Consider the following 14,010-nt stretch of genomic DNA (forward strand, 5'->3'; position numbering starts at 1 on the left):
CGCCCCTATATGGCAAGCAAGCACAGCCCCAGAGGAAGCAAAGCTGAGCTCCTGTAGGTGAACTTGGAAGGGTACGTTGAAAAAAGCAGGCTATAGAGCCGACAGGAGAAAAAGAGGTTTGCAGAACAAACCTGCCATATTTTCAAAGGTGAGTGTTGCTGGGGCATTGCTACGGGAATCACACTCCTGATACCTCACCCAAGTCTTGTCCAAATCCTCCATGAAGCCGTTCTCATGGGATCTGAAAGCACAAGGAGATAGTACTGAGCATTCACTGGAGATGGTGCTCAGACAGCTGAGATTCAAGAGGAGTTTGCACTAGCATTGGCCATGGGGGCAGGGGAGGAGTATGACCATCCAGAGCCCTTCTTCTGTGGAGCTGCCCACATTTGCTCCATAAACTGCTATTCAGATATAGTGTCCCTCATGCTAGAGGCTGGAAAGAGCTGTCTGGGTTTGCCTTTGGCCATGGCCACATGTTGAGCTGGTAAGGTTACACAGCAGGCATGGTACAGCTGTGGGTAGAACCTGTGTGCTTTATATAGCATGAGGGTGTATTTTATTGCTGTGCTCCGAGTGTGCACACAGGGCATGAGTATACAACCTCTCTGTGGGGCAATTCTTTGCTTCCCTCTTCCATTTCTGAAGTCAGTGCTTGCAGGAGAATTTGTGCCATTGTTTAATGAGATTCTGAAATACAAGGCCTGTTCCTGAGGGATGTGTACATGGGGCAGTTCAGGCACCTGAAATCCCTAACTCACAATTAAAGCAAATTAGGACCCTAAAGTGAAGCTTTGTTTTGAAATACAACTGTAGGGCTGGCCTCATGGGTTCCCCAACCATTGGTTATTACACTCCAAAGCCAGGTGCCTTAGTTTATATTGAAAAGCTTGTGTTTCTTGAGTAAGGAGAGGACCAGATTTGTGGACAGAAGCATTTGGGATGGGGGGGCAGTATCAAGCTGCTGGAGCTTGGAGACCAAAAAATTAACCCCTCTGCCCCCTTTAATCCTCTACTTATAGACTCACCCTAGCACTGCCTGGTTCCAAGTTAATATTAAACTCAGCATGATTGGGGCATGGGACACCAGGAGAAGGGCTGGCAGGCTGGGGCACTTGGATCACAAGCACAATTGGAAGCCATAGCACCTGGACTGGAAGCAGAGGAGCAAGCAGGCAGAGTCATAGTTGAACCCTGGCTTCCCCCTTGCTCCTCCAGCTAGGCAGCCATTCCCATAATGAGAGAGCAGGCAGGTGAAATGGAGGGATCTCCCCTGCCCCCATATCCCTTCCTCCAGATGGGACCTGCTTCAAGCAGAGGTAGAGTGGAGCGACAGTTGCACTTGCTGAAGGAGATGGAGATAAGGAGAGAGGCTCGGGAAAAGGCAGGGACTGATTGCTGAAGGCCTGTGTGCTGGGCTAAGGCAGAGGAGACTTAGGCCCAGCTCCCAGCTGTGTCAGCAGCCTACCTTGAAAGTTGGGGCAGTCATTTTCCTTCCCCATGGTTCTCTATGACACTTGCCCTTAACCTGCTGCATCTATTCAGGAGCTCAGGCAGCACTGGACAGGCATCCAATTAGCACAGTATCTGATGTCTGATTGTGTCCAGCACCCAATGCTTCAGAGGAAGGTGCAAGGAACCTTTCAAGGTAGCCTGCTCCCAGGGCAGTTCCCTCCAGGGCCCCACCAGTGACTGCTGGCTGGCGGCCAGGAACAGGAGGGTCTGGTCCCTCCCAAAGCTGTCTTAAGGCTCTGAATGGTCTTCTGGGCTTCCGATCCACAGAAGAGTTCCATCCCCATCTGGATAGCATGGCTATGGGTTTCAGGGGGTTATTCAACACTACATGGGGGAAAAGTGTCTCATTTGATCCTTTTTCACCTCTCAGTTTCCTTGCACTTTCCCTTGTTTTTCTGCATGTCAACTGAAGGACAGGCATTCTCCACCCGCCTTCTCCAGGCCATTCAGGATTTTGTATATTTGTATCAGTACCCTTCCTACTCGTCTTCCCTCTAAGGTAAACTGTCACAGCCCTTCAATCTGTCCTCCTCTGGGTGTTTTCCCACATCCACTATCCTGTCTCTGTACAACTGGAGGAGATTCAATGCCTGTAGAGGTAGGGTGACCAGTACCACACAGTTTTCCAAGTGTGGCTGAACCACTAATTTATTTATGAGATATATGTATATTGTGGCATTTTTATGCATCACAGTCCTTGTACATCCTACCATCTTGCTAGATTTCTTGACTCCTACTGCACACTGAGCGAAATCTTCATTGAACTGACCAAGGTGATACCCAAGTCCTTATCCGAACCTGATCCAGTTCATTTCCAATCCTGCAAAGTCTATATGGAAAGTTCTCCTTAAGGACAGAGGAGGGACTAATCTGAACCTGCTTGCAGTGAATCCCATCATGTGGCCTGTTCCATAGCTGGGTTAGATCCTTGCAGTTCTCACAAGCTTCTGAGCTCTTGACTCCTTACATAATTCCATGTCATATGAATGTTTTGCTACCTCACTGCTCACCCCCATTTCCAGAACAATGATGCATACACTAAACAACTCCAGGCCTGGTATCGGATTCACTGGCTCCTGCCTGTTAACCTGCAACTGAATCAAATGGACCATTTATTCCTACTCTATTTCTTCACCAGTTCTGCTCTCTGGCAGCATTTCCTTGTGAACAAGGCATACATATCTTCAGAAGAGATTCAAGGGGATGCTTATTCACACAGTGTAAAAAGAGCCTGTGGAAATGCCAGCCACGGGATTGCACTGATGCCAAGGTCTTATCAGGAGTCAGAAGGGAATGGCACATTTCTCTGGATAGCAAGGATATTCAGGAATATAAGAATAAACATTAAGAGAATAATTAAGAGCACTGCTGGGCTATGAACTCTCCTGCTTGAGGACAACAGTTGTCCCCATCCTTTGGGGGTGAGGATGAAAGCTTCTAGGATACATTCTGCCTACTGCAGAGCTCCTTGCATTTTCCTCTGAAGTATTTTGCACTGGCCACTGTTGAAGGCAAGATATTGGGCCACATGCAGCATGATGGGTGCGATGCAGGTAGGCCATGCCTATACTCTATTCTGCTAACAAATGCAGCCAGACACTTCCCCAGGTACGACTGCTGACTGGGCTCGGTCTATCATGCCTCTGGCCTCCCAGAGGTACAATACAGTTGCACATTTGCACAGGCTTCACTTAAGTCATAGTTGCCAAGCCTGGTGCGTGTGGGAGACAGAGCCCACCTTGGCTCTCAGATTCCAGGACTACTTCACAGTGCTGGCAAGTAGGAAGCAAACTTTTCTAGTTACAGATTGAACCAGGTTATTCTGACAATGAGCACAGAGCTGGAGCACTCATCAGGCTTTTTCATTCTAAGAGTTGAGGTGTAAGGAAGCAGTCCTTCTCCCAACACCTCTACCTGCCCTTCATCCAACCTGGATTTTTACAGAGTATTATTTGCTTTTAAAATATTCTGATCTTTCAGCAAACTCTAAACCTGTTTTCCCCAAATTTGATGAAAAACATCCTCTTGGAGTAAAGTACTTGGAGACCAGTCTCAGCTAGACAGGAGCTTTTACTTCCAAGTTACCCAAGAGTCAGGAGTGCCTTAGAAACTGGGATAAGGAGATAAGGATACAGAAGCCCCATGCCACAGCTAAAGTCTCCAGATCTCTGGGCTGTATCTGCAGGCCAGCTGACTGGAAATCATATAGCAGAGGTAGAGAAATGGCCTAGAAGAGATATGTAGAGAGATGTAGGTAGCCACATTAGCCTGAAGTCAAACAGACGGTAAGGTAGATTTGCACCTTATAGACTAACTAGATTAGTCAGGGGGCTACAGGGGTACATGAGAGCAAGCTGGCACCTTGCACACAGACAGCCAACGGCATTCAAGACCATGCAGTGTTTGCAGAGCTCAGCTATCTCAGTAAGAGCTGTATACAGACTTGAGGATGGCCAGAGAGACGTTCTGCTTCCATGGACTGTCCTTCCGCATTCCAATCCCAAAGCCAGAACGGAAGAAGAGTTCCCCTGTCGTCACCAGGTCACACTTCTGGGAGGCTTCAAACTCCAGTACTGCTGAATCCCAGATGAAGGCATGGAGCTTGCTAATGGAGTATACAGGAAAGGGAGGCCAGATCAGTGTGGGCAGCAGGATTTGTCTTACAAGACAGAAACAGCAAGAGCTACAGATGCTGGCACTGGATCTAGTGTAACCATCAAACAAGGCAACTATTGTTCCATAAAAGGAAGCTGTGCCCATTCTGATCAGCTCTGCAGCCCCTGGTTTGACAGGTTGGTGCAGTTTCTATGCAGTAATACAAGTAACATACTGCCATGGAGGTGAACTGGGTTGACGTTGCATTTGGCATTTCTCAGCCCATGCCTGTGACACCACCCCATTGTCCTTATGTAAAAGACAGATTACAGCACCTGTGGCTGAGAAGGACAGAGAGGCCCTTTCCTCTCCTCCCTCTGCTGCCTCACCAGCAAAAGCAAGAGCTGCAGATGATTAGAAATTTTGCCAAATGTCTGTCCTTTCCCCTGGCATGATCTGCTTCTGTGTTCCTGTCACCTCCCAAAGTGCACGCACCTCCAGCAATGCATAATCCTGAGGGCCTGTTCCCTGTAGCAGCAGCCCAGTGCTGTTAAAAGCCAAGTGGCCTGCTTATGTTGTAACATTTTTAACTGCACAGGCTTAAAGGCACATCCTGCATCCCTTCTGATTCCCATCATGTCCAGCAGGTTTAGCTACCTGCTGAAGTCTCTTTCCAACATCTCACTCAAGCTGACCAACCTCCCACCTGGACAAACAACAGCACCTTGGAGGCTTCCCTTGGTATCATGGCTACAGCCATGGCCACAGCCATCCATAGCTACATCACTCAGGATGCCCCTGTGTGGCCTGGAGCACACAACGAAGAACTACTTCAGCCCTGTCTGTCCTCACAGGTTGTGCCCCGACCCTGACAGAGGAGCAGGATATCCCACAGGCCTCTGTCCACAAGTCAGAGGGGCAGTGTGTTCCCTGCAGCAGCCCCCACCCTGGGCCAGCAGTGGTCAAGTAGGGCTCAGCCCTCACTCACTTGTCCCTCACAGCCTGGATGGCTTCAGCAGCACTCTCGTAGTTGTGCTTCTCCATGTGCCGGTACATGGTGCTCAGTTCCACCTGCCGTCGGAAATAAATGTCCACGGAGCTCTGCTTCACTGTGGCATAGATGAACTTCTCAGAGGGGTTGCGCAACTGCAAGGGAAGGTAAGAGCCCACAATCAGAGCTGGAAGAGCAGGGACCATAGTTTAGAGTAGTCAACAGCCCCACTCCTGTTCCCCTCCCTTATATGTTAGCTGCCAGCTACACTCGCATTGTTCAAAGCTGTGTTTCTTACTGCTCCTCTCCTGGGAGAATGGGGCCTGGGCTCCTGACTCGCTTGGAAAGTCCCACTGCCCCATGAATACTTGCAGTGGGTCCTGTCCTCCGTTTGTCTGGCTAATCTTATTCAGGATAGGAAATGTGCTATTTCTGGATAATATGCCCTTGGACCTCATAGCTATCTGTTAGGGCTGTGCGAAGCTTCGGGTGGCGATTCAATTCAGAGGAGATTTGGCCCAATTTGGTGGCCAAATCTCCAAATCCGAATCAAATCAGGGGACCAGTTAAAAGGTCTGAATCTATTCGAAGCTCTCTGAATCTTCAGAAAAGATTTGGAGAGCTTTGATGATTTGGGCAGTCCCCAGTGGCTGCAGCAGGGAGCTGCAGCTGGACTCGGAGCTGGTAAGTACTAGAGGTGGGGGAGGGAGGGGGCTGGAGGAGGAGTAGGGGACCATGGCAGGACCCCTGCCAGGCCCCATCCTCTGCCTGTTCCCCCTTTCCCCCATTGCTGCCCCGCCTGCCCCAGCTCCTGGCATTTAAAAAAAGGCTCCAACTCACTGTTCCTGCTGGCGGGGAGGCGATCCCTGCTGCCCCCTACTGCCCCACACTGCCTCTGGGACTCACTGTTCCTGCAGCAGCCTCAGGGCTTTGGGAGGGCTCATGGAAGAGCCCCCCATGCAGCACAGAGCAATGGGGGCAGCAGGGATCACCCCCACCCCTGCCAGCCAGGAATGGTGAATCCAGGGTTTTTCTCGTTTTTTTTTTCTTAAAGGGGCCAGAGCCTCGGTGGGCGGGGCAGCCATGGGGGGGCTGGGACAGCACAGGGTGGGTCGGGGGGCTCGTGCAGAGCCCCCCACAGCAGCATGGGGCAGTGGAGATAGTCCCCTGCCTGGCAGCACCCGCTGAGTTGGGAGGCATTTTTTCCAAGTGCCGGGAGCTGGGGCGGGCGGGGGATGGGCCTGGCCTGTGTGATTTGGAGATTTGGCAGCAGCCGAATCTCCAAATCAGATTCAGCTGACTCAATCAGGACAGTGATTCGAATCACCAAATCGAATCACTGTCCCCTGCATCGGCCAAATCCGAAGCAAATACTAGCTGCTTTGCACAGGCTTACTATCTGTCTACCCACCAACCCACCCCTGTTGATACTGCCCAGTCTGTGTCATGCCAGGCCACCAAGCACCTTGGAACAGTGGAAGATGGTCAGCTAGACCTACACGCTTGACCAGATAAAAGGCACTGGGGAGTAGGGGAGGGAGTTGCATCCTCTGGGGATAGTAGGAGTTTGTTACTGATGAATGCTTTTATGCTCAGTCCCTCAGGGAGCTCTGCACTTCAGCATTTCTCCTTTTGTTTTCAACATTTTTATATTAAAAATGTAAGTCAGAAAGTCTACCTGTCTGTTTGTCTGTCTGTCCATCCATTCTAGAGCAGTAACTGAGAGAAGTGGGGTAGAATCTACTCTGAGATCCATTTGATCCATTCTCTGAACAAAAAGGTTTTGCACTCACAACAGACCCTTCATATATTTCTAACCTACTCTACCCTTGTTCAATTCTCATCACATGAAGCTGCTGCCACAGGTCTTCCCATTCCTTCTCCCCAAGCCTATCTGCTTAATGTCATACCTCTCCTCACTGTTGGCACCTACCCTTTGTGGCACAACAGGAGAAAGCTGGAGTGGCAGATGTGGCAGGAAGAAAAAGACGCTGAGTGTAGAACAATTCCCTGCCCAGATATATGCCTGGTGTTTCAACAGGGGAGTGGGAAGGACAGGAATAGAGAGCAGCATGTTTGGATTTGAAGAGGGTAACCAGAAGAATGCTAGTGTGACTCTAGTCCCTAATCTCAGAGCCCTGAGGATTTATGATGATTAGTGGCATCAGGTTTGCTACCCACATTAAAGCCAGATGCTATTTTAGCAGTGTTCCTGATTATCGGCTATGTTGTACAGGCCTAGAGATGCACATCAGTCCTTTTTGTATCTTGGCATCTACCCTGCATGACTCAACAAAGCCCGCTTTGCCCAACATTTAACATGTTTGCCAGCATGCATCAGATAAGACTACCCTGGGGTCATTGATTCCCGTAATTCTCTCTTCAGGTCGGTCTAGCACCAGGAAGGCAGCCAGGTTGGCAGTATATGAAGCCACAATGATCATAGCAAAGCCGGCCCACACCATGCCAAGTATCCGAGCAGAGAAGCTCCGGGGAGCACCTGCCAGGGAAAGGAGAAAAACTTAGCAAGAAAGATGGTAGCTCCATGTGTGTCAACAGGTAGAGACTCCACAGAGCAGGCAGACACAGGCAGGGCTACCATCAATTAGATATTCTGAGAAAGAAAACAAACCTTATTGTCTGTCCTAATCCCTACAAGTGGGTATAGACTTGTCCTGCAAAGGTATTATGGGAGTCACATGGCAGACCCACCCCATCACCATGCCCTGTCAGAATGTCAGTAGAAAAGAGCATGAGCAGTTTGCTCTTTTGCTTCTCAAGAAGGAGCCCTGACTGACTTACCCCAAGATCCCTCTTACTGATGCCTGCTCAAGGTCAGCTCACCTTGGAAAATCTAGTGATGAGACCTCAACTGCCCAGGCACTGAGTCCATCGCACTGGGGAGCAAGATGTTGAGATCTATGTGGATCACCTGACAAAACATGTGCCTTAAGCACCTTGTGGCTGGGTGAGATGGAAATGCTGTTGTCTAATCAGTGAGAGGATTATTATTATTATTTTTTTTTTTTAAGGAAAATTTTTCATGTTCCAAGTCAAATCAGCCAAATCAATTCCAAATCCATGAGTCATTCAAGAGCCAAATGTGGCCCTACTACCGGCAAACATCCTTCACCCCTGCCTGGGGCTTCAGATGCTTCCAAATCCTTTGACAGGCATCCTATGTACAGGCCCAAGCCCGAAAGCTTGGGGTTCAGATGCCCTCAAGTTTGGCTTGATTATCTAGGTGGAGTAAAGACTGACTTCCTAACAGCTTAGGCACTGAAGCAAACCCAGCATTTGCCCTCTGTCACCAGAGACACAAGCAACACAGGCCTGGAAGTAACTGCTTGTGGTGAATAAAGGGAAGATCCCACCAAGGATACCAGACAGACAAGGGAGCTCTTGCTGTAGTAAAGAGCTGGCACACACAGGGCACATCTATGCGCTAATGTGCAGTAGAATTAGTCTACTGCACATTAGCATTACTAAAAGAGCGTGCACTGGCGCTACTGTGCAACAGTGCCAGTTACTGCACATTGAGTTCATACCTGTTATTATAGGTACTAAACTTAATGTGCTGTAAAGACGGTGCATTAATACACATGTAGATGTGCCCATAATCTATGATATGGCCAGAGCAGCAATGGAAAGTATGCTCCCAGGTAAGGTGGAAGAAACACTTTTGCCCTCAGTCAGTGTCAGATCCAGGAGATGCCTATGCAGCAGAAAATGCTGAAGCATAAGCAGGTCCAGGCCTGTGCTAAGTGGACAAAAAGGGAAGGACAAATGACATCTCTTCCAGCCTTGTTGGGAATATGGTTCCCATGTCTGTTCTCTCAACATCCAAATGTATCATTGCTAACTGCAGGCTTCTCTTGTCACAAAGCCTGGCAGAAGACACCCATCTAAGGGGTAGCCAGCAGCAGTCTCTGGTGAGGCCTGCCTCAGGAGGCTGTGCTGACTGGTCCTCCCAGCTGCTGCCCCTCACCTGCTCTGCTGCCTCGTGCCTCCCGCCACACGATGATGGAATATTAGTACTAAAGTAGGGAGCCTGCCTTCAGAAACTGGGATAAGGCCATAGATGCCTCATTCTCTCTTTCTGCTCCAGGCCCCCAGCCCTGCCCCAGTCTTAGGCCTCAGGTCCTCTCACTAAACTAAAATCTCCATGCCCTGCGGTCACCACCTGTGCCCTAATGGCACTAATCATGGCCTTCGGCCTTCCCTACAGCCATGCCCCATAGTCACGCCCACTATTCACTGGGGTCTCTGGCCCTATACTGGTTTCAGCCCACCAGGTCCCAGATCCTTGCAGGAGTCAAAGCACAGAGTGTCTCCTAGGCACACCCTGTGCCCCCAACCAGCCCTGCAGCCATGCCTAAGCCTCTGGTTAACAAAAATCCGAAAGGAAATCTAACCTAAAATTGCCTATCTTTATGAGGCTGTTAGCAGAGCTCCTTCCCTTCTGAGGATCTGGCCCACTCTGAGCATCTAGCCTAGTGGTTCTCACGGTTTTTGGACTTGAAACTCCCCTCACTGAGCTCAAGATACCCCTCCATAACTTTTGTGAACCAAGTGGTACCCAGTTTCAAAACCTACCATATATTACAGCGCTTACCTCCTAGGAAAAGGGCCGGACAGTGCGGGTGGGGGATCAGACAGACAGGGACAAGCCTTAACCTATTCTTAGCTGTCTATCTCCTCACGGCACCCTTCAAAGGATCTCACATCATCCTGGCTGAGAATCACTGCCCTAGTCCTGCAGTGATTCTTACCCAGGCTTACAATAGCCCTTTCTCCTCCCCATTCCAGTTACCTGACCTGTGCCTTTGGTAACAAGGATCAGGAGCTGCTACTTATCTCAGGATCTTGTTACACAGTAATTTTGGGTGGTTCCTGGAGCTAATAACCCTTGGATTGTTAATTAATATTAATACCTGAAACTGTTTTTAAGCACTCATTATGCAGCTCAAAGTTAAGCCACTCCAGGGCAGGATTACCTTTGATCCGTTCTACCCAGCTCATGTTGCACTAAGGTGTACACAATACAGACATCAGTCTACACCTTAGTCTAGGCTACACCTTAACCTAAACACCCCACCCGGGGTAAGTAATGCCCCAGGGGCAGGGGGAGAAAACCTGGGGGAGGAAACAGGGGGAGCCCCCAGGACCAGGGAGGGAAGCCTGGAGTGGGAGGGGGCCAATACTTACCTTTCACTTCTCCAGGCCCCTGCTGGCCTGAACATGTGACTTCTCCAAACTGGAGCCAGCACTAACTAACACCCATTAATGTTAAGGGATGATTAAACAGCATAAGGTGTAACAAGGCCCCCAGTCAGTAGCCCTGCGTTCCTCCGTCTTGCAGGCTGAGTTCTGTGGCCCTTTTTCCTGTGCTGTTTGCTTCTGCTGTTCTATGCAGCTGGGCTTCCTGCAATCTGCACTGGCTCTCTCTCCCATGGCCCTCTTAACTCCGCTACTTCTCAACTCTCAGTGTTGTTGCTCATGTAGCTAATTATGAGCAGCCTGCACTTTGCAGCCTATCTCCCCATAAGCCACAGTCTGCCAGCCTTCCACCTGCCCTTGCTTTTACTTCCTTCCAGTAACAGGGGTCAGGGTCCTCCATTACACAGACCCAAAGCAGAGTTGTGCACACACCTAGGAAAGCCTTGGCACTGCACCTCCTCAATTGCACTTTCCTGAAAGGACAGGAGGGGGAGGTGAAACTTCCCATCCTGTGATCTGGAGGATGCAGTTGGACCTGCTCTCTCAGCACCATCTGGGTGCAGGTGGCTTACCTTCTCCAATTCCAGAGGCCAGCAGGACCCCCCAAGAGAACCACATGGCAGAGGAGAGGGTCAGGGCATCTTCCTCCTCTTCCTCACTGTTCACTTTGAACCGGCCGAATGGGCTGAAAGATGTGAGCAAGCACTTTGCTGACACATGGAGCCCTAGTGCCTCACAGCTGCTTCCCAGGACTCCCAAACTAGAGCAGTTCATGAGGCTGCCCATGGCATTCCCAGACCCAGGGGACTGTGCCCTACAGACCACAGCTGCCCTCCCCTGATATCACACATCCACACTCACTACCCGGGGTGTCTCTACAATGTGGGACTCACACACTTGTGTGCCACTGCCTAAAGCTTCTCTCTGGTATGAGAAACCTTCAGAGCCTGCTCCAAACTACCCAGTGGGCTGCTGGGATATCCCCATGTGGAGCACATTTCAGTAACCCAGCTGGGGCTCTCAGAGGTAGCAGCCACATGGTAGTCTCTCCAGTAGACATATCCCCAACCCACCTTGCCCTATGTGTCCCCCCTCCACACGCTCCCATCTTCATCTGTGTGACAGCTAACACAAAGCATAGTCACCTGAAGCGGTCCAAGAGGTATAACATCACAGCCACCACATGCACAGAGAGTCCCACCAGCAACCACAGCGTGCTCTGGAAAGGCTGCATGAATGAGTCCAGGGTGCTGCGGGGGATTTCCTACATACAGGAAGGAGAGGAAAAGAGCATTGGTGCTTGTCAGATGGAGTCATTCAAGAAGCCAAATCTTCACAGTCACCTGCTATACAGACCCCTGCATACACCCCGTTGTGGGTGTAATAGCCGCATAACCTGTTCCCCTGATTCTCTCCTGTTCTTTCATTTTGGAAGCCTCAGCATGAACTGTGGCAAGGCCCTGCATTGATGAATTCAGCTGCACTAGGGATGCAATCCTGTTCCAGGACAGGGAAGGCCGAAGAGAACATTCCCATGCTGCCCCCAGAGGAAGCGCTGGGTGGTTGAAGAGGTCTGAGCACTTCTCACTCCAGTGGGCCATGGGCTAGATCCTAAAACAGCGAGCAATCTTCGGCCATCCAGCAGAGAGGTTTGGAGTATAGAGGCCCCCAGAAGAATCGCATCTCTGCTGGAGCAGGAGAGACCTGAAAGCTCTTATTGCTGCGGCTGGTGAGGGCTTGTGGTCCGAGGGGCTTATCTGAGGGAGGATCCATGCCAGTTTCCTACACAGGAGGGTTCAGTCCGTCTCTTGCAGGATGAAACCCAGAGACTGCATGCAGAACTGTGGGAACTTCTGTCTTACTCTGGTGTCATTGCTAATGAAGCAGGCAGTGCGGAGCTGGCTAAGAGGCTCTGGCCAGGAAGAGAGGAGTACAGAGGTGTGGCCACCTGAGACTGCCATTGCCCATCCTGGTTCACTAACCAGTCCTTCTCCCTGTCCCTGGGAGAGCCAGTTTCATGGCACTGGCTGCATCAGCCCTTACCTTTTTCACAAGGATGGTGAGTCCCTGGTACTTGAATGGCTTGGAGAACTCAATGTATTGTGCACGCTCATTATTGATTGTGAGGGGGGCCACGATCATGTCGGCCTGGCCGCTCAGGAGCTCCCCCATCATCCCATTCCACTCCTTCTTGTTGCTGTTATTGACCTGCAAAGAGCCAGCAGGGAGGATCAGCCAGGCTGAGGCTCTGCAAGCCCCCACTTCTCCACCTACAGCATATTCAAACCCCCTCACTGGGGACAGCAAAGGGAGCATTGGGTTCAGTAACATAATTAGGGCTGGGTGAGAGGGGCATCTGCCCCAGCTGCCAAGTTAGGAAGCGCCCCTTACCCCTGCAGAGTCTGTACCCCAGCAGCATGCCCATGACAGAAACCCCAAAACAGCTCCTGGCCACTGCTGCTTTAAGAGCAACAGCCAAGGTGGGCAGAGGATACACAGCAGCAGGTTCACTGGGGCTGTTCAGAAGTTCCCAGTGTGGGTAAGACTGCTGACCCCTGCCTTTGCTCTCACTACGCACTGCTCTCCCACAGGGTTTGCCCCTGGTGCCAGCTCTGCTCGTTTGTCCTGTACTCCCAGAGACCCCTGTGGCTGGTGCTAGCTGCTCAAGTACATTTTGTCTGAGTCAATGCATGATGCAGGGCAAACGGACACCCAAACTCACCCGTTCCTGGGTGCCAAATTTACCATCAGCAACCAGGTGAACTTCATAGGTGAAATTCATCACCCCTGCAAGCCTAATCAGGAGGTCAATGCAGAAGCCATAGCAACACAATGCCACAGTGGGGCGGCCTGCAGAGAGGAGAAAGGGTGATGGGCAGTTGTTACACATCACCACTGAGCCAAGATAGAAAACTCACCAAATCAGCAGCTGAAAGGCTGAGGGTCCTGGTGCAAGCAGTGAATTCTGTGCCTTAGCAACTAAAGAAACAAGCTCACTAACAGAGTATGAATTAAGGCTGAGCCCCTCATAAGAGATGAGAGCCCCCCATCAGATTTTAAAATCATAACCAGTGGGGGGGTCTCCGATTAGATTGCTCCTTCGCTTAGGAGGACTTGTTAATCAATGAACCGGTTTAATATTTGTGCAGGCACCTTCCCCTCTGGGTCAAAGAAAGCAGTACCAAGTGGGTATGTGTAGTGAACACTGACTGCAGCTCACGGAAACATATCCCAGATAGTTTGAAGCCAACCATCTTGGGCACTGCTAGCAGTGAAACCACAACAGCTACACAGAATTCAGCACTACCTGCCAAACCCCCTTAACTGGAGAAGCTTAAGTAGATCGGTGTGGATCCGGCTCAGTGCTGCCTTTGCAATACTGCTAACAAAGACTCAAGCTGGCTAGTTTAAAGCTTGCTTGGGTCCATGTGCATGAATTGCAGTCTCTGCAGGGAGACTTGCCCTCTGTGACACAATGCAGCTGTCATCACTTGTGGGAATAGCTCAGGGTACTCCTTTAAGAAATTTAGCAGCCTACGTTGGCCTTTTTGGTCACAGATGTTCTTAGTAAAGATGAAATGCAGATTCCTCAAACCTATGCACATTTGAGCATTGGCTACATTTAAAAAAATGCATGAAGCATAGTGGTATTTTCAGTTTTTTTCATAATAACTGAAAATTTAAACAAC

General features: G+C 50.2%; 1 protein-coding gene across 1 annotated transcript in view; it reads right to left on the minus strand.

Annotated features, from left to right (window-relative positions):
* Positions 1–14,010, minus strand: part of GRIN1 (glutamate ionotropic receptor NMDA type subunit 1) — a 59,346-nt gene that overhangs the window by 9,155 nt on the left and 36,181 nt on the right. Inside the window, exons 11-18 of the mRNA XM_025210447.1 lie at positions 13,044–13,171; positions 12,365–12,529; positions 11,467–11,585; positions 10,894–11,006; positions 7,453–7,601; positions 5,099–5,256; positions 3,959–4,120; positions 132–241 (exon numbers count right to left, since the gene is read on the minus strand). Of these exons, the coding sequence (XP_025066232.1) occupies positions 132–241; positions 3,959–4,120; positions 5,099–5,256; positions 7,453–7,601; positions 10,894–11,006; positions 11,467–11,585; positions 12,365–12,529; positions 13,044–13,171 (1,104 nt within the window). The remainder of the gene's footprint in view (positions 1–131; positions 242–3,958; positions 4,121–5,098; positions 5,257–7,452; positions 7,602–10,893; positions 11,007–11,466; positions 11,586–12,364; positions 12,530–13,043; positions 13,172–14,010) is intronic.

The sequence above is a fragment of the Alligator sinensis genome, unplaced genomic scaffold, assembly GCF_000455745.1.
Source record: "Alligator sinensis unplaced genomic scaffold, ASM45574v1 scaffold610_1, whole genome shotgun sequence".
In the NCBI taxonomy this organism is placed as follows: Eukaryota; Metazoa; Chordata; order Crocodylia; family Alligatoridae; genus Alligator; species Alligator sinensis.